This window comes from Pelobates fuscus, chromosome 7 (genome assembly GCF_036172605.1).
Source record: "Pelobates fuscus isolate aPelFus1 chromosome 7, aPelFus1.pri, whole genome shotgun sequence".
NCBI lineage: Eukaryota > Metazoa > Chordata > Amphibia > Anura > Pelobatidae > Pelobates > Pelobates fuscus.
Genome location: NC_086323.1, coordinates 78,603,687 through 78,624,789, shown reverse-complemented (window position 1 = coordinate 78,624,789; position 21,103 = coordinate 78,603,687). Strand labels below are relative to the sequence as shown.

The window sequence follows — 21,103 nt, the reverse complement described above, 5'->3', positions numbered from 1 at the left end:
AACTGCGGCAAGACAACTCACCCCATTCGAGAACTTATGCACCCAGCCGGCGCCCACGCCACACGCCATATCACTACTATACCAAACGCTGAACACACCGAGGGAAGACGCCCAACCGCCATACTTTGTAAAATACTGGGAGAGAGATATTGGGCACCCATTAACCCAAGACCAGTGGACCACAATATTCACAATGACGCACAAAACCTCCATAAGCACCAAATACCAGGAATCGGGGTACAAGATGATATCACACTGGTATAAAACCCCCGAGAAACTCGCGACCATGCACGCATCGAGTGCGCCGGAATGTTGGAGATGCGGAACCGAATTGGGCACTCTATACCATATCTGGTGGACATGTCCCCGAATCCAGCCTTTTTGGAAGGAAATTCATCAAGCAGTCACCACACTAACAGACAACGCGGTCGAACTCACACCAGAAAATTACCTGCTACACCTGACACCCCCACCACGAGCTACATACAAAAAACAATCACACCGTACCTAATCAACGCAGCACGCAGCCTGATCCCAGCATTCTGGAAAAAGACCGCAACCCCATCCATGAAGGACTGGATAACGAGGGTGAAGACATGAGAACCATAGAAGAACTAATCCTAACAGCCAGAGGACAAACCCAGAGATACCAAAAGATATGGTTCCACTGGCTTCGATGGCTAACGACCAGACAACCATAAAATACCCATTCCTGAAGAATAGAAAATGGAGGTAGGACCCTAGGTTCCAAAGAAGAATCCCAGGGACTCGACCGGACACGGACGCAAGGACCCCCATCGAACACCGATGGGGAACGAGGGGTGTCTCCGTGGAGCTCCAGACCGGGGGAGGAGGCTACGGGTGGGGTGTGGGGATGAGGACCCTCGGACACCTCCCCCCCCTCCATATGGCCTTGGCCCCAGAACTACTAGCCAGGAACGCTCACACACCCTAGCGTGACCAACCTTGGTGCTTCCCCACCGCAGGAACCCCTTGCAACAACGCACTGACACGCACCACTCCCACGCATACCCGCAGCCAAAGCTCAGAGACTCACATGCCACGCACCAGGGGAGAAAAGGGGCCTGACCCCGAACAACCCTGATACCCACCATAGTGCCCCATTATCCCATCACACACCCAAACAAGGGACGGCTCTCCCTAACGCAAGGAGACATAAGACAGGAATCCCCTGGACACTTCCACATAGCCACATTAGCCGCCCTGCCAACTCATTAACAGCAAACATATCCCTGGCACAGGGGACACCCTCACACAGGGACACGAAAGAATAACGAAAAGGGAGACAAAGGGACCTAAGCAAGTAGACACACGATTAGAGACGACTAACGGAAGTAAATAGCGAGATAGGCAATACAACAGCCTTTGACAGACTAAACATGAAGCCAGAAGAAATACATGAAAAGGAAGTTTAGGACACTCGAGACACCAACACACCAGACACTAGGAGAGACAACAAGGGAGACCAAACCAGAAAACGGGAAACAATCCCCAGACAAGAAAAGAGACACGAGTACACCAAAACAAGCACAGCCCAAAAACCCACTACTCCGTCAAGCAAGTAAAGAACCGAGACACGGACGAACACCAGAGATCCCCACACAAACAACTGGTACTCTCCCTACACAACCCCTAGTAACCGAGACCACAGAGAAGCTATGCTTAAAACTCCTGGGAATGTGCAACCTTCTCCAATGACACGCTACTACAAAACATAATGACACAATAATGACATGTTCCTCTACCCGACCATTATTGTTGGATTACTATGTTTTATAAATGTTATGAATATTTTGTAACAACTGAAGACATACTTAAACATGCTTGTAAAATGTCCATGCACGCTTAATAAAAACCTTTGGAATGAAAAAAAAAAAAAAAAAGGGATGAGGATTGGTTAGACCAGACACTATTTCATAAATAATGTAATAATGGATATTTTACAGGCTACAAAACCACTCTTGCAGGCCACCGATTGGACATATGTGGTATAAAGAAATAAACTTTATCCAGAATTTAGAGTCCATAGGATCCTGGTGGGCCATGGCTCCAGGGGGCACTTTGACAGAGGTGGCATTTTGCTGCCCCTGTACCTTTAACAAATCAGCTGTACAGGGCCCAGGCCACCTATTTGTGTGTATATATATCCTGATCCTGAGGAAGACCCGAACGGGTCGAAACGTTGATCAGTAAACTGTAAACCCTTTGATGGATTAAAATACCATTACTTTTCTTTAAAAGACCGGAGAGTGCATCTTTATTCTACATATTATATATATATATATATATATATATATATATATATATATATATATATATATATATATATATATATATATATATAGCGAGTACCGCTATTTACATATGGAATCCCCAGCCCCTGCTAGCGTATCCTGTGAAGAAGGGGCTCAGGAGTGTAATCTTGCACCTCCTGCAGTATTAGGTCATGTCCATTCGCCAGCTGTGTGTTGCCATGACAACACTAACAGCATGCTGTGCCACTGGACCAGCAGGAAAACTACTGTCCCCCCTCCCTTACCACAGGTAAAAGGCAGGGAGGGGGGAAAGTTAGATTATAAATATTAAAAAACCTACTCTCCCCTCACAGCCCTTATCTAGCCCCACACTACACTACAACCACAGACTCTGCACCCACTAAACAAACACAGACTCTGTATCCACTATACACACACACACACACACACTGTATCCACTACACAAACACACACACTGCATCCACTATACACACACAGACACACTGCATCCATTACACAAACACACACTCTGTATCCACTACACACACACTCTGCATTCACTATACGCACGCACACTCTGTATCCACTATGCACACACACTGCATCCACTGCACAAGCACAAACACTGCATCCACTACACAAGCACACACTCTGTATCCACTATACACACACACACAATGCATCCACTACAGAAACACACACTCTGTATCCACTATACACGCACTCTGCATTCACTATACACACACACACTCTGTATCCACTATACAAATACTCTGCATTCACTATACACACGCATACACTGCATCCAGTACACAAACACACACTCTGTATCCACTATACACACACACACTCTGCATCCAATACACACAAACACACTCTGTATCCACTATACACACACTCTGCATTCAATACACACAAACACACTCTGTACCCACTATACACACACTCTGCATTCAATACACACAAACACACTCTGTACCCACTATACACACGCACATAATGTATTCACTATACACACCGCACACAATATGCAATCTTTATTTCCTACACAGACACTGCATTCACTATTCACACTGCATAACATAATGGTTGTGTGTGAGGTGGGGGAGGGAGAGGGGAGGGGAGAGGGGAAGGGGGAGCAGAATTTCATCCTTGTACCCAGGCAGCACAATATCTTGGGCCGGCCCTGGGTGTATGTCATACTATTTTACTATTTCTAGTTATATTGATTAGAACATAAATCTTTATTGTCAGTTTTTTTTTTTTTTTTTTTTTTTACTATTGGTGTAATTGTCTTTTATTCAAATATTTACTCATTATGTTTGCCCCTGTATTTTGAGCCAATAAACCTAATTGCCTTTTTTTTTATTGTTTTACATTCAATATGATTTTGCTCTCATATTCTGTTCCACCTTACTGCAGTTGCTTCCCTTTTCTATTTTTTTCCTCTTGACGCCCTGTGACTGCCGTTTCATTGCATGCTTCCTTACTTACTCTTCACTGAGGGGAGGGTGTTCACACAATCTACCAAAAAATGTCCCCAATGTTACATTGTCAGCAACATATACTGGGAAGAAAATGCAAAGAGGTTTGAAGGAGATAGGTTCATATCCCAACGGGTACACTCAGCCTTTCATCCTTCCAAAAGTCAATAAAGCGGGTAGCAAATCTCTAGTAGTAGTGTGTGACTTATAGTACATTGACTGACTGATAGGAAAACAGACTGATAGAAAAACTATTTAAAAAAAAATTCATATGGGAAGTTGCAAGCAGCTTTTTTTTCTAAATTATTTCTGAAATTCCTACATTAATTAGACACAGAAAAAAAAAACTTCTAGAGAGAAAACCCAGGGCACTCTCACATTTCTTGGTCTGCCACGTTTATTTTTCTTTTTGTGCTTTCTATACACTATTCCTTTCACATCTGGAAACCTACAAATGTGTCCTGGGTTTCTTTCTTTTCAAAAATTGAAAAGAGACTGACATCACTGAACAGATCACTTGATCATAACAGAACATACACACTGCAAACACATTTGAATTACATTTTTTAATTTACACACATGGAAATAAACATCCTGTTTGTGCATTTTTGTGAGATTTGTAATTTTACACACACACACACACACACACACACACACACGTTAATCTTTAAGTTTGTTACAAATATAGTCATACTGCAGCATCATGAAAAATGCGTACACACATATGCAGTTGTATTTTAATTTAAAATATACTGTAATTTTTTAAAAAACAATCACAAAAGAGAAAATTGTAAAACGTGTTTTATAATAAGTTAAAACTGTACAAAAGTCAACTTTTAAGTGACATTGCATTGATTTTTCATGCAAAGCTACCCTAACCTGCACCAGGAACCACAGCCTAGAGATATTCCCCTTAATTTTTCAATGTCTTCTGGTAAAGTGGGTACTACTCGAAAATTAGTATAACCACTCAAAACTAGAGGGAACAAAATGCAGACTAGGCAAAACAAAGCTATTCTTTAACCCAAGAACTGCCCTGGAGAACTACTACAACAACTGCATACATTTGCTCATTTTATCAACTAATTTCAGCTTGACATATTATTTTATGCAACCATTTTTTTTATGACTTCTTGCGTCTCTAACCCTGGTCTGTCAAAATCAACAACTCGAGAAGTAAAAATGATTTAGGTTTTCAGCTTAACACTTATTGAATGCTTTGCAACACACAATGCTGTTTGTTTGATTAATTACACCAATTATATAGAGAAATATTAAAATGTTTGCATGATTACGACCCCTATGGACGTGCTTAAAATCACTAATTCAATCAATGTGCACAGAAATGCACCTGGAAACTTTCTGTAAATTGTCATGACATAAGTCTTAATTTCTAAATTGAGAGAAAAATATTTTGGAGAAACCAATTTTATGATTTAAGCAACTAAAACAGAAAACAACGGAATGTTTCAGCAGTTTGCTTCAGAAGAATACGTAGCAATTATTCTTTGTAAATAACCTCTAATGCCCCTAAAATCAAGTGGTCAACTCAACATCCTGTCCCACCATTCTTCTCCTACCTTCCAACTTCATTCCCACACTCAGACATTTCTGGAACCTACAATACGGACATCTCTTCCTCTGAGTCTTGTCGATCTGGCAGGTCTGGTTCTCGATACACGTGTATCTCTTATTGTTCTGAACCGTTCGCTTGAAGAAACCCTGAACAGATAACAGAAATGGAATTAGCGAAAATACTCGAACAGGCTGTTGCAAGGAATGTAGACAAACTCTACTTGCTTAGCGCTCTACGTTCCAAATAATCATCATGAATTGTGAGTACCGTAAATTATTTGATAGAGATTCATCTGCTAAACAGAAGGGATAGTACAGAATATGGGAAATCAGCCAACAGACACTTAGTTAAATGTGATAAATATACAGAATGCTCTGTTAAATACATGGAAACCCACAGCTTCATCTAAATTTAATAATACACTTTCTAATTCGAAAAATAGATTTGCTGCAGATGATTTAGTTAGAACATAGAAGGTTGATGCAAATTTTGCAATGCGTAAGCAAACATGGAGTTTTAACCCGTTGGTGACCTTTGAAATTATGTTTGCAATTCAGAATATGAAAAGAAACCGAGAATAGTTTGGCCTATGGAGGTTCCTTAATGTGTATAGCAAGGATTTTCTTTGAGACTTTCAGGTTACACAAGTGTTATAAAAGGGTTTTGCTGGCTTACAGGATACCCAGAGTCAGGATAAATTGTAGACTTAGACATGTGCATTCACGAATATTGCATTTAATATAAAATTTGTTTATTTAAGCTTTGGGCCCCATAAGAAATAGTTGTTTCGATTACAAAATGAGTTAACAGTTTTTCCATTTGATTGCAGTTCAGTTTGCTATGGTGTTTGAGGTCTGTACTAAATACTATATAATAATATAAAATGGCACCATTGCAAAACGGAAAGGCTATGAAGCATTTGGCGGCCATCTTAAATTCAAAAGGAAAAGTGACACAAAAGTAAAACATTAAAGGGATTCTATAGTGTAAGGAATACAAATCTGTATTCCTTACATTACAGAACCCTCTGGTCATTCCCCCCCTCCCCCTCCCCCTCGCTCCCTCCCTCCCTCCAGCAGCTAAAGAGTTTAAAAACTATTTAGTCACTTACCTGAATCCTCCGCCGCCATCCGATGGGGGACCTAATGTGCATGCGCAGCGAGCTCTGCAAGTGCATTAGACCCTCCACATAGGACAGCATTGCTTCAATGCTTTCCTATAGGGTTTTACTGATGCTTGATGTCCTCATGCAGAGCGTGATTTACATTGTAGGACTAAGTGTGACAGGCACACTGCACCCAGACCACTTTAATGAGATTAAGTGGCCTGGGTGACTAAAGTGTTCCTTTAAGAAAAATGCATAAGTCTATTTAAATTGATCAGAAGTACTTCAAAAAAGCAGATAAAAAAAAAAAAGATAGTTCTAGGTGAGACACAGCTTTTAAACATCACAATGCACATTATACATTAAGCTGTGACTTGTGAGGAATTGCAAATTTTACACAAAAATGCAAAATGTAACTGGGGTATTAGCTATTTGGGCATACAATTTGTAATCCCTTTGTCAATTCTCCACAGATCCTAATAAAGTGGTTAAACCCCTTTGATAATATGTTTGATCTTTGCTTTAAAAAGATATCCTAGCACCATAACAACCTGTGGCTATAGGTTGTGGCTCAAGGATGTTCCCTGTATCTGTTGTGTGATTACATAGAGTTGCCTATAAGCCTACGTCTTTTTGCTCTTACATCAATAGAAGTATTTACACCTCCTCCTTTAACTGTACAAACAATTGCGTGGCATGCACTTTCTGAGTGGTTGCACACCATGCAAGTGTGTGTCTGCAGCTCAGGCAAAAATTCACACAACTGTTTATGGGGCTGCTAGAGCTGAAACTCTATATCCCATAAATCCCTGCTAGATAGATGTTTGTGGGATACACCATAGTACTTTTCCATATTTTTTTATGTATTACCTTATTAAGTGACTGCTTCTATGAACATGTGTGTCCTACAAGGGACTTACGCATAAAATAATAACATGCTAAAAAACTAAAAAGTATGAGGTTACATTTCCAGATATATTTTCTATAGCTAGTAGAGTTTATACAACAGTTTAAAATTACGAGTGCATTAGAATGCTGACCAATTTATTATTTCCCCGATGTTTTCATATCTATACCTGTGAACTTTCTTAAAGAGTCCACCATGAGGAACTTATTAACTCTAAAACGCCCATCACGAAATTTCTAAGCCCTGCAGTAATCAGTGAGATCTGCAACAATTCCCCCGTGGAAACTCTAAAGTGCTGTAGTTTAAGAGCAAGCATTTCAAATATTGTACCAACTAGCAAGATGAGTACAAATTAGTTTGGGTATCATCAGATTATTGCTGAGCATAGACCAGCATCTCAGAAATAAGTGACCCAGAAAATCTCGACACGTATGCTAACTGAAATACCGTAATTGGGAAAGTGAAACTCAAACGCTCGCATTACCCATTTATCCGAATACTCAATGAACTCCTTCAGTGTTCTCACTCCTAAATCTTTATTCTACATCTGAAAATCACAGCACTGTGCAGAATATGCTATGCAACATAAAGTCACAAAGAGCTAAAAGTGAGGCACAGATACATAAATATATGATTTATATAAGTTCTATAAATCACCTAGAGAAAAAAAACCCTAACATTCCAAAGCTGATAAAAGACAATAAAACTTTTCACAATCACAATTTTAACTTTTGGCTCATTATACAGTTTTCTAGTAATTGTAAGATTTCAATTTAGCACGACGCATAAGAGATCATAATTTAACCATATGAAACTGACCAGAGCACGTACTTTTCATAAGCACCAACTTTAAAATGCATAAATAATCAATTAATCGGTTTTAATGAATTGATAACATCTTCTTCGTATTACGTAACAATCAATGTAAAGAGTCTGTAAATATTTAAATTAGACGCCAACAACACACAAGGGTCTGTACAACAAACACCCAACTGTAGTGGAATTTTCCAAATTTAGGATTAAACGGGCAAATTATGACTATGGTCGAGTTGGTCGAGTATTCCAAAGCAGCACTTATTGCATAAATGTTGCAATGAGTTTTTATCGTGTTATTTAGTGAATAAATAAAAGACTGATAAATAAAACACAAGTGAGACATACTTGTATAAAAAAAATAAAGTTTTGAATGAAAAAAAAAAAAATCTATTAAAACTTTAAACAGATCGCAAAATTCTATTGTAGTGAGCGGACATCTATTTATTTTGCCTGTTCAATGGCAGGTTTGCAGATAGAAGGCTTTAAACGGAAACTAAATTTAAATGTTCATCACCTTCTTACAGACCAATATTTTAGTAAAGTGGTTACAAAAAAATATTACTTGCCATACATTTCTACTGGGACAGGAAGAAACTATTTACTTTGTAAAAGAGATCCATTCGTAGCTCTTTGCAACTTAAACCTACATTTGATAACCAGATTGTCGGCAAGTGAATTGGAAAATTAGGCCAAAATAATTGAGTTTGGATAGACTTTAAATCGACTTAAATATAAATTGTTTTCAAGTCTTATATTTTTGTCTTAAAATTAAGTGCACTGTCTCCTCCCTATTTAGTGAGTAAACTGATAAGTCCACCGTAACACGTCTTTGTTTACATTGATTATAATATTGGCATGCAATTACCCAATATTGAGAAAAAACAAACAAAAACATTCATGGCCATATTAGAAATCAACTATTATTATTACACTGTAATGTTTTTGGACATTATTCCATTCAGCATGCAGACGAGCCAAACACAGATTTTGCTTATCTATTAATCTATTGGGGTGTAGCATATATGAAGCGTGTATGTGCAGGTATCTATGTAGTTCAATATATGTACTACGACAGGTTTGCACCCAGGCACTTGAAAATGCATCAGTAATGGTAGAGTGCAAATCTACAAATACACATATCTATCAATACATACATCAATACACACGAATATTTATGTTTGTATTTTTACAACACAAATATACACAATTTTGTATATAGACTTGAATTAATCTTCAGTTGGACACAAATCTGGTTTCATGTCAATAGGACCAATAATCTAGCTCTAAATTCGTACATATATACCCACACATCTTTTAGTCTGAGCATGTGGACGGAGCTTTCAAAACCAGCTATATCTCTTTGTTTCTGTACGTTAGGTATTATAATATACTTTATGTATCTAGGGCTGCGAAATTTGGTGGTGTTCAATAAATTCATGATGACAAAATTAAACAATACATAGTTGGATCTGTAGTACATTTACAATCCTGCTTGTGAAATCTATCAATAAAATACCCATAGCAATAAGTAGTCCTTATATCCCACCTTGCAGCTCTCACAGGTCAGCAGTCCATAGTGATATCCAGATACTTTGTCCCCACAAACTGGACACAGCTCTTCGAGGTCCTCGTCGTAAGAATAGCCCATCATTTTAAACTGGGGCACTGCAGGAAGAGGAGGAAACAGCAGGATGGTTAGAGATCAAAACAGGACAAACTGATTTATTACACAGTGCTACCATGTAGACCAGCAACAGAGAAAATACATACTAAGGGTACATAAATATGAGTATCCACACCATAGGTATGTGCTTATCCTAGCATATATGAGCGTTATACATGCCGAATCACTGGAGTTTAAATGATATGCAAATGTTATGCTTTCTGCTACAGTCAAAAGAATAGTAGATACCTGGAACCGCCTTCCAATCGAAGTACAATAGTATTTAAAAAAAACAAAAAAAACAACCTATGAATTGCATGAGTGCCTGGGGTTTCTGTAAAACTGTCTCCATGAATGAGGACATTAAATAAGCATGAGGTCTCACAAAGAGCAGATTGGATTGGCCAGTGGCTTCTTATCAACCATCACAACTCACATTTTTATGCATCGGGGGTGTACATAATTTGACTTTTGACTGGATATTTTTACCAATATTTATGTCTTAAAATTATACTTATCTCCTACATTCTGTATCCACTGCTTGGGTGTAATACCTGTGTTATTTATGTAATTATTATATACTTACATAATTATCTGTTATTACAATTCTGCTAAAGTCTGCAGGTTCTATACGTATCACTTTTGTTGGCCAAATATTTGACAGTTGGTTATTATCACTTTTAAAGAAAAATGCAATGTTGTTTACACATCCTTTAAGATCTGAAAATGATCAACTATCTAATTCAACTGTCCTTATATACTGATATTGCAGGGTTCAAAATAAAAATGTAGTCAACTTTGTTGTAGTCTTGCCACTAGCAAATATGTGACATGTTTGCAAACCCATTATTAATTCCCCTTTTCAAGCATAACAAGAGATCGCTTGACCACTCAAACCGTTATTGGACATACAGTGACCTTAGCTTAAAAAGACATATAATGTACACAGCAGTACAAATATTAACCACGAGACAGTTAATTAATTTGACCCGTTCTACACAGGCCTGTTTTCTTTAAAAATATATACCGTATATATATATATATTTTTTTTTTAAATAGCAATTTTGGTAATTAATTTACAGCGCCAATTCCAAGCAAATAAAAGTTGACAACACTAATTTTTGTAATGATATATAGTATTTAGTATGTTATGTTTAAAGTGATAGACAAATGAATATTCTATAAGTCTAGAACTTTGGAGCACTTTGCACATCCTAAGAAATATTGTGTTGCATTAAAAAATGTTTGCATTATCTTAAGATATTACTGATCAACAGGAAAAAAAAGTTAAAATAACAAGAATATTATGTAACTACAGCTGAACTTGGGTTTAGGCATCTGTCTGTGTCTGAATGATGTTTATATCTAAAGAATTGAATTACTGAAGATGTGCAAAAATGAACAGAACGCTATTTCTACATATGGATTTATTTGCGGTTGAGTATACTGATATAATTTCCACCTAGGTATAATGCTTTTCTTATGGCTGTATGTATAGTTTCGATTTCTTTTAAAATTGTATTATATACAGAAGGATAAAAAACGCATTTGTTAAGGCAATCCTGGAGCAAATCGGTTTTAAAATGTTAAATTTGGAGCAATCATCAGAACCGTACCATTTATTAACCTGGTGATTGTTCCACATGTTTTACTTTGCCCCAAAATGTGCTCCTATACTGCCATGTGTGTAGATGGGATGTACCAACAGAATCTCTACAAAGAGTCCAAGTAAATCATGGGGCTTATTCACTAAACATTGAATCGCATTGAATTGAAAATCCAACTTTAAACAATAAGGCAAAAACATGTTGATTTGGACCAGTTCTCCACCTTGGCTATAGTCACAGCTTACCTGTGTTAGCCTAAATGTTGCAGGTTTAGATTTCAATTCACTACAATTTGGTGTTTAGTGAATTCATTGTTATGATGCAGAACGCTGATTATATATGTGTGTGTGTGTGTGTGTGTGTGTGTGTGTGTGTGTGTGTGTGTGTGTGTGTGTGTGTGTGTGTGTGTGTGTGTGTGTGTGTGTGTGTGTGTGTGTGTGTGTGTGTGTGTGTGTGTGTGTGTGTGTGTGTGTGTGTGTGTGTGTGTGTATTCGTAACTGCTCTAAGAGATAGGAGTTCTTATTGAAGGGTTCCTGTCTTAAACATTAATAGTCAATTTACTTCCCGGTGATCTGCAGTTAGAAAATCATTTAAAAGCTCTGAAAGCTAAGCTGGTTCATTCATTAAAATGCCCATTAGAGACATCTGTATTTTGCACAAATATCATTACAATTTATTAACTATTGTTATCTCCACTAATTTTGCTTTTCCAAAGATCGCTTAAAACAATAAAATTGTTGCTTTAAAGTCTTGCACACAGAAACATACATATGCAAGAAAAAAATAATAATTTTAGCATACCTTTCTAATAATTGCAAAGGATATATTTAATAAAAAATACTGATTACAAAGAGATGTATTGACTAACTTGTGAGTTGCGCTAAGTTGTTGCAAAGTTTTGCTTTTAAAACGGTCAAGATAGAAAAATATCTCTTGACTTTAAGATGATTTATTTCTTCATTTCAGTTGGGTTTTTTTTGTGCCTGCTTGTCGCCAGATGACTTTGAGATCATTACAACTAACTAATAGATCTCTTAATTAATTAGTGGTTGGAAAAGTCTCCAACGAAGGTATTAAAGCCACTTGATATCAAATTATTTCAGAAATTCCACTGCATACGTAGGATCAGACTCAGATTAACCAAACATCTGTCTCTATAGATGCATACATACCATATATGTTATCATACCAAAGTGTCCATGTACACATATATGAGTCTTACGTATATAGATATATATGGCTGTATACTTTTACATACTATAACACATACATATATATGTTTACACTACATCTGTTTTCGTATTTCAAGAGAAATAGAAATGTACACATGCAAAAATTAGGACACACAAAAACACTGATCTAACAAACCCTTTCTTCAAAATAATCATTTTTGTTAACTGAACCCCAGATTTTATGGTCAAAGAAATCTTGGGTGTAATAAAGTAAAATTGATTAGCTGGTGTGTTTAAAGTAGCACAAGTTACTGGATAAACAAATAAAACACAGAGAAAATAGAAACACTTGGGCTATTTGACAATAGGCATTTCTACTACATATACAGAACTCATCGCAAACTTTCAACTATTCAAAACAATGCCTACATATAGAGATCAGGAAATATGTGTATGCTAAAGAAAAGGCATGCACATATAGAAAAACTATAAACACAAATTCTGAATAACAAATGTTTGTGCACATATATTACATGTACACATGCCACAATACCATTCAAAAGAGATTGTCTTTTAATTTACACTTTTACTTAATACCATTTAAGTACATATTATACCGGAATTCTTGTTAATATTGTTTGCGGTCATTATTAAAGACTTTTGAGAAAATAAACTATAATAATCATGGTGCACCACAATATGTAACATTTATATGCATGCCGTTTAGCAAAATTATTTAGACTTGCCTTTAAAACTTAACTATTAAAATAAAATATAATGCAAAATAATAGTATATTAGCATATATGGATACTATTAAAATGGATTTTAAATTATTTAAAAATGCATTTGAATTTAAAATATTTTTTAAGTTTCATTATGAATGATAATTTAAAATTTTCTGAGCAGTACAGTAGGATTTATTTTTTTTTACTTAAAAAACAATGCCTAGACTAATTGTTTAACACTGAAAAAGTCAAAATGAATTAACTAGACTAATTGTTTAACACTGAAAAAGTCAAAATGAATTAACTTGATTTCAAACTTTATTTTAGTTTATATATATGTTATTTTTAATTCTGTACAAAGTCGCCTTCAATTACCTATTCAATTTTTTTTAATCTTAAAACTATGTTTAAATCTCAAATTCTGATCCCAAAAAAAATCTAACATATCACTGACTTACATTTTGCACTAAAGAGACACATAAATATAATAAAATCCAGATTTGGAAATGGTATCTATGATTTTCCTTTAAAAACGAACTAGTTTGATATATTTGTTTTCAGCTAGTAATCAAGACTATAGAAAACATTTGGGATTTTCAAATTCCCTCTTCTCTTGATTCAACACAAAGTCACTGTTATGTTATCTGAATACACTATATGTATACATAGATATGCATATACACAAACCCTTCAGTTTGATTAACAAACTCAGAAACCCTCGATCTTTCTCAATAATATATATATATATATATATATATTATTGAGAAAGATCGAGGGTTTCTGAGTATATATATATATATTATTGAGAAAGATCGAGGGTTTCTGAGTATATATATATATATATATATATATATATATATATATATATATATATATATATATATAAAGATCCAAGTTCCTTGCACACTGACTGAAATGTTAAAATCCGGGTGCTTGTAATCCAGGGTAGACTCAAATATCAGGACAATGTTCGTGATGAAAGTCCTGGACGAGGACTGAAACGTCGAGCTGCCATTTTTTTTAACTATGTTTGAATAAAATCTACGCCTTTTATTTTTCTACAAAACCGTGAGTGCTGGTCTTACTATGTATCCTGATATATATATATATATATATATATACCAAAAGAGTTGTGAGTGGGAAAAATGTGTGGATGAAAACCCCTTCCACCTGAAGTAAGTGGATAGTTAACACATTGCTAAACACAAACTCACATAATGACTGGTGTGTGCATTTGTGTTTAGCAATGTATTAACTATCTATATATATAAACTGTATACATATTTTTAAATATTATTATTATGTGAGGGAGCATGTATATACATGCTCCCCAATATAATAATAATATTTACAAATATGTATACAGTGTGGGACTATTTTATATGATATTAAAATATTATATTATATATATTATATTTTTTTGAATGTTGTCATTTTATATTATATATTTATATATACATGTATATTTTATACACACTAGCATTTTTTCTACTGTATATAACTAAGACACTTCACTAAAAAAAACTAAAAAAAAAAGTTGCCAAATGCCTAACTGTTTGGATATTTTAGAATTTGCAGACTAAAATGTTTTGTTTACAAAAGAGTTGAACCATACTTTGCTGTAGTTAAATACTTCACGTAATTAAACTTATTAGTTATAAACTAAACCAATACTAATAATTTTAAGTAGCATTGCTTGCAATATTAATGGACACTACATGTGCATACACAGAGGTATGCAGCAAATTGCATTTAAGAGATTAACTCCCAAATGTACATTTACAAAGCATTACTGTATATTTTATTAATATATATATATATATATACACACACAATTCTCCTTGCAATGTACAGTTGCAGTTTTCTACATGACAAAACACAATTTGTGTTTTAGAATTATTAGTGAAAGCACAATTCCTTATTTTGGGGATTGGCATGGCAAGATGTATGACCCCTATATCATCGTCAAACTAATACACTGCAAGATGCCTATATACTGGGATATCCTGTATACACGGTGTCACAGCTCTCTCTGTGTGTAGGAAGTTGGGAAAGGGAAATGGACAAGTCACACGTGCCCTGTATAAATGTTACATGTATTAACATCAAGCCAATGGTATGTACATCCAGGAACATGTGCGTGTACACACACTTAGAACTGTATGGAGATTGTGATCTTAGTGTTAACGTAAATAACACGTGCAACTAGAACATAGCTAACTTTGTTTTAATTGTGTGTATGTCTGTGTGTGTGTGTGTGTATATATGTATACACACACACACACACACACATATTAAATAAAGCGTTGAATGCTTTCTGCACCTTATCTCCTGTCAATTACCCTAGCTCGCTATCACAACACATTCACATCAATAACATACAGCATGCTATATTCAGCTGTACTGATCAAATCGTGAAATCCTAGACATTTTAAAAATAAAAACATATTACATGGACACGGTAACTGTCCTTATGAATGTATTAGTGTCAGTCAGCCTATAATCAAACTAATGAAATGAACGTTCTATAATAGAATTTATAGAGCGCCCAGTACAGTGAACGCAGCATTCCATGGAACTTTCTAATGATCGATGCGGTATAATAATATATATAAGCCCAGTATGAAGCGGTAAGTCACTTACCGTGCATGTTCTCCGGCATCTGGCCCTGCTCCCCGTGTGATCGCGATAGTCCCAGGGATTCCGACTCCACTTTGGGCAGCATGGCTCGGGCAGGAAGAGGCTCCCAGGTACCCCTCCACCTGGGGTACACACAGGTACCAGGGTCAGACCCCAGCACAGGTGGTGTGAAGAAGACCTACTTGGCTCGGGAAAAATTGGGATTTTATTTTGGGGGGGAAGAGTTGGGGGAGGAGGGGTTGGGGGGGAGGGGGGATAAATTGGGACTTGGGGTTCAGGCAGGGTGGGCTAAATATCACTTCTTGGACGGTATGGGTCTCAGAAAATCGGTAAAGGGATTCTAGAGAGGCCACAAAGAGTAATGTGAGCTCAACTACAATATATTTGGTATAAATACATGGGGTCTTCTCAGCTAATCTTCCTGGGTGCAATGTCAGGGCTAGCTAGTCTTGGTTTGACTGGCTGCAGGGATGGGCTAGGGGTCTCTTCTTAAGTGTGTGATGCCAAGCAGAAGATGATGGGTCACTTTGGCAGATCTCTTGTGTTTTGATAGAGCTGTGACCTCTCAGGTCTGAGGGAAGGAAGGACCAGGCAGTCCAGCACCTCCTGACTCTCCTCCCAACCTGTCTGCAATCCAGCCTGACAGTCTGCTAGCCTTCTCCTCTCTGATCTCCAGGCTGGGAGCACTGGGGGCAGGCTCTGATCTGCTAGGCTCTCAGACAGCCCCTCTCCCCTATCAGAGCCACTCCCCCTCGCCCTCTCCACTCATGTTGTGTCTATCTATCTACAAAGTGTTAACTTGTGAACTTCATGCTATTGCTTCTTGATGTTTACTCAGAGCACAGGACACACACACACACACACTATCTGACAAGGAGGCAGCCAAGACACAGACAGACACAGCACAAAAACCAGCAGTCAAGCAACAGGATTGTCCTATATGCTCTCACTCACTATAGTGTGTCTTTATAGAGATAGACTAGAATATGATAAAATAGAATAGAGATTGATAGACAGACAGACAGACTGATAGATAGGCAGACAGACAGACAGACTGACTGACTGGTAGGTAGACAATAGCACATCCTAACATAAACAGAAAGATATTTAATAATGCATAATACAAAAAAATGATGCACACAAAGAAATACATTGGTATTAAAGGGACAAGTGAACAATGATTTAAACCCCCTGTATCCTGTCCTTCATTAGAAAGGATAACCCCAACACTGTTAGTTCTCCCATCTAGAACAAGGTGGCGTTCCTTCTTGCAAACACACACATCACTCTTTGAATACCAAGAGTTACCCTGTATCAGGGGATTTCGATTGAACCCTGATTAATAACAACATACCCAGTACCGTATGCCTAGCTGTGATCAGTTTGCTGATGTGATTTTTTCCCCCTTCATTAAAAATACACACGTAGACATGTACATTCCACCTTAAAAAAAAAAAAAAGTCACACGCGCCACCTTAAAAAATAGACGTAAGGCGACAGACACACTCTCCTATAAAGATGCACCTGTAGCTTTAAAAGCAAAAAGTTAATATTGTTTTTGTGACTAAGACTGAACTTATTCATTATGATGATATTATAGTAATATTCCTTACTCCCTCGCAAAGATGTGCTAAGATATACGGGTAGCTCAATTTGGGGTAATTATTTATTTGGCTCTGATAAGTGATGCAATGCACATTAAGAGTTATATAATTCTTAGTGACGTAATACTGTCTATATATGCAGTCTGCATGACACAAAGAGATCTGGCAGTGATATGATTGTAAGTGGCATTTGAATTAATGTATTGACCTTTATCAAAATATGACATTGTATATATATATTAAAAAAAAAAGAAGTTATATTACAAGTTTAGACCACCCACACACCCACATAGTATATCATAAATCATGGGATGCATGCATGTAATACGTCATATAAAGTCATGTGTTTGCTTCTAATAAAGATATCAGAAACTTTAAGGAATTTCTCTGTATTAAAACCTTTTTGAAATTTTTAAATTAACATTTTTAAATGAATACTCTACCAATACACTATAGCAAACTTAGGTTCAAGCGATACAATTACCATTCACTTATTTTCCAGGGTAAAAGGGTTTGGGGGAAGGTGACCATTTAAAAAAAATATATTTTGTGATGGCCAGTTTAGCTCCTAAATCTTCCAGGCAAAATGAAAGTGACTATTTTTACAGTGAATGTGTACTTAAATTTTACCCCCGTTTTCCAGATTTATAATGCTGGAAGATAAATTGGAAATATTTCTAATCATACATTTTAAATTTGAATAGTACATGCAGAAAATGAATTGCACAGGTAAGTGAGTTCTGCAATGTTTATCCCCCACCTCTTCAAATAATGTATCTTTACACAATGCAACATCACAGTGTAATTAAAAATTAACCTTATCACTATGTTACTGCTAGAGTCAAGAGGTTGTGCAAACAAATATTTTATTCTTAGCTACATTCCGGAGTGAAGGGAAAAATATCGGTGTTTTCTCCATACACTTTAAGTTATAATTTTAGATATAATTTTTGTAGAATTATCCAATCACAGTGAAGCAACAGTATAATGCTAATTTGACTGTACGTTGTATTTTTTTTGTTTGTTTTTGTTTTATAATTCTTGAACGAATTATGAGTCTAGCTTTCTATGTATCTTATGCAAACACTATGATTTTTTTTTTTACATTAATTTATAAAATAATAGTTTATACTGATAATAAAATAAATATATCAGTTTTGATTATACCGTAGGTTAAATTCTATAGGTGATGTGAATTTAAATGGACAGCTTTTTGTTTTTGAATCGATAAATATATCAAAACAAATAAATAATCGATATTTAATATTCTTTTATTTTATATCAGAGCATCGAAGTGTAACACACTGGTTTGCACTGCTGAGATCTGTGTTGATTTTCTTTAATTACTGTTTATTTAAAGATTGTTAATTGACCAGCGAGTAGCATAATCTCCAACAATGCCCTAATTAAAAACAATATATTAACTCACTTCATTGTATAGGGATAACTTGAAAGCGACACATAGAGCAGTTTTTTTTGTAGTCCTAATCTAAAAGATTTGTTATGCAAATCTCACAACCTCCAAATTTACTTTGTACGAGATCTGACCAGTTTTTTTTAACAACAGTTGCATTAAGTATTATCTTAAGAAAAACGTGTGCATTGCAAAACTACACTTAAACATTCAGTTAATCAACAACAGACAATATTTTTTATAAGGGTAAATTTTGCCATAAAAAAAAAAAATACAAAATGTCATTAAAAATGCTAAATTGAATCCTGAATATTTCATTACAGTCAAATGTACGTTCTATTCTACTTGCTCAGTTAAGAAAAAAATGAATTAATTTATGTACTTTTTCTACCAAATTAGGTCAGAAAGAAGAAGCTTATTATTATCTTAATTATATTTCAAAATATCTGATTAGATTAATGGATGTTGACAAATAAATGTAATCAGGTTTTTAAATCCTTGATAAGTTTTTTTTTTTTACTTTTAAAGCAAAGGATTTAATTTTCTCATTGAAAAGGTTGTCAAACAATCTCATTTTACTGTACCTGGAGAATTTGAAATTATATTTTGTCCACTGCAAACACACACATCATAAAGATTTTTTTTTTCCTGAACTTCAGAGAATGTTATAGATGAATACAAACATTAAAACATTACCAGCATATTTTGTGAGGAACTGATTTAGCTAGTCTATATCTTTCATAGTTCACAGAGCATTTTCACAGCTATTTTTATTTATATTTCAGTATTCATCTTTATAAGAAAATCAGGTTTGGATCTTGAAATACAAGCGATCAATATAATTGCTCTGCATTTATGGGGCACCTAAATGGTTAATCTTACTGAGCAAGAATTCTATGAGAAAAGTTTTTTTAAGGTTTTTCTGTCATTATATTCAAGCATACCTTATTGATTACTAGTTAAATTAATCTACTGTAAAGTACATATTGTTTTTAAAAAAACAAAACACTTTTTAGGAGTCTGCTTAAACTCTTAGTTCTTGTGAATTAACTCATTAGTGACACAATCTATACCAATTTAAGTTGAAAAACAAAACAAAATCCAGCTCAATAGAACTGCATTTTTTTTTTACAAACTTCACAACTTTGGCCTAATTTTAGGAAATTATCTTCCATCTCATTGTTTAGCAAATAAATGCCAAATAGAAAAATAAATGTTAATAAAGGTAGACTCCAACATCAAAAATAAATACATTTATTTTCAATGTGGGAGTGTTCCTTTTTTAATCTCACATTTAGACTCTTCCCCTTTTAATTAAAAAAAGCTATTAAACTCATCTTTTTTTTCACCACCAGGGCAGGTTCCGCTGTCCAGCCCACTCCTCCCATGGTGAGAACATCAACACTAATGGTCTCTGCCTAATCCAATGCTTCTCATAGGGATGGAATGGCTACCCATGGAACATTTCCGTGCTCTGCCAATCACATGCTTCCCTCTGAAAAACATTATCTTCTGTTTTGAACAATGACTCAAAGCAAGTGAGGCAGGAAAAACATTTAAAGGGAAACAAAGTTGTTTTCCTGGCACTATAGTTCCAGATAGTGCCTCCCTTCCAGTGGCACATAAGGGATTACAAACCCCTGCTGTCACTCACCTGAGCTTGCGCACCGATGTCCCTCGGCGCTGGATTGGACTCCTCCTCCGCTCCTGACATAAGCGTGGGAAACCTAAAGCACGTGCGTGACAATAGCCGCACTCGCATTAGGACTTACTTTTGGGTGACACTGGGCATCCTCATGCATAGCGTGAGGACATCCGGCGTCAGTTAGGCGACCAAAAGTCATGTAACAACCCGGAAGTCCCTATAGTGGCTGTCTGACTAGAGGTGGAGTTAACCCTGTATAGTAATTATTGCAGTTTCTCAAAAATTGCAATATTACTATTGCAGGGTTAAAGGGCTTAGGAATATACACCCAGACCATTTCAATGAGCTGAAGTGGTCCGTGTGCCTTTAGTGTCCCTTTAAATGAATGGTTGAAACCTGGGAGGCATAACTAGTAACTAATAACTTTGTCATTTACAAAAGTACTATTTTGTATTAGAAATTGGCACT

At 36.0% G+C, this 21,103-nt stretch overlaps 1 protein-coding gene across 2 annotated transcripts in view; it reads right to left on the bottom strand.

The window, feature by feature from the left end:
• Nucleotides 1-21,103, bottom strand: part of NR5A2 (nuclear receptor subfamily 5 group A member 2) — a 97,885-nt gene that overhangs the window by 60,636 nt on the left and 16,146 nt on the right. The window contains exons 1-3 of one of the 2 annotated variants that reach the window (XM_063426129.1): nt 15,976-16,172; nt 9,711-9,829; nt 5,341-5,482 (exon numbers count right to left, since the gene is read on the bottom strand). In XM_063426129.1, the coding sequence (XP_063282199.1) occupies nt 5,341-5,482; nt 9,711-9,829; nt 15,976-16,057 (343 nt within the window). In that variant the 5' untranslated portion in view covers nt 16,058-16,172. Of the gene's footprint in view, nt 1-5,340; nt 5,483-9,710; nt 9,830-15,975; nt 16,173-21,103 lie in introns of those variants that run through there. The other variant, XM_063426127.1, reaches the window with a different exon arrangement.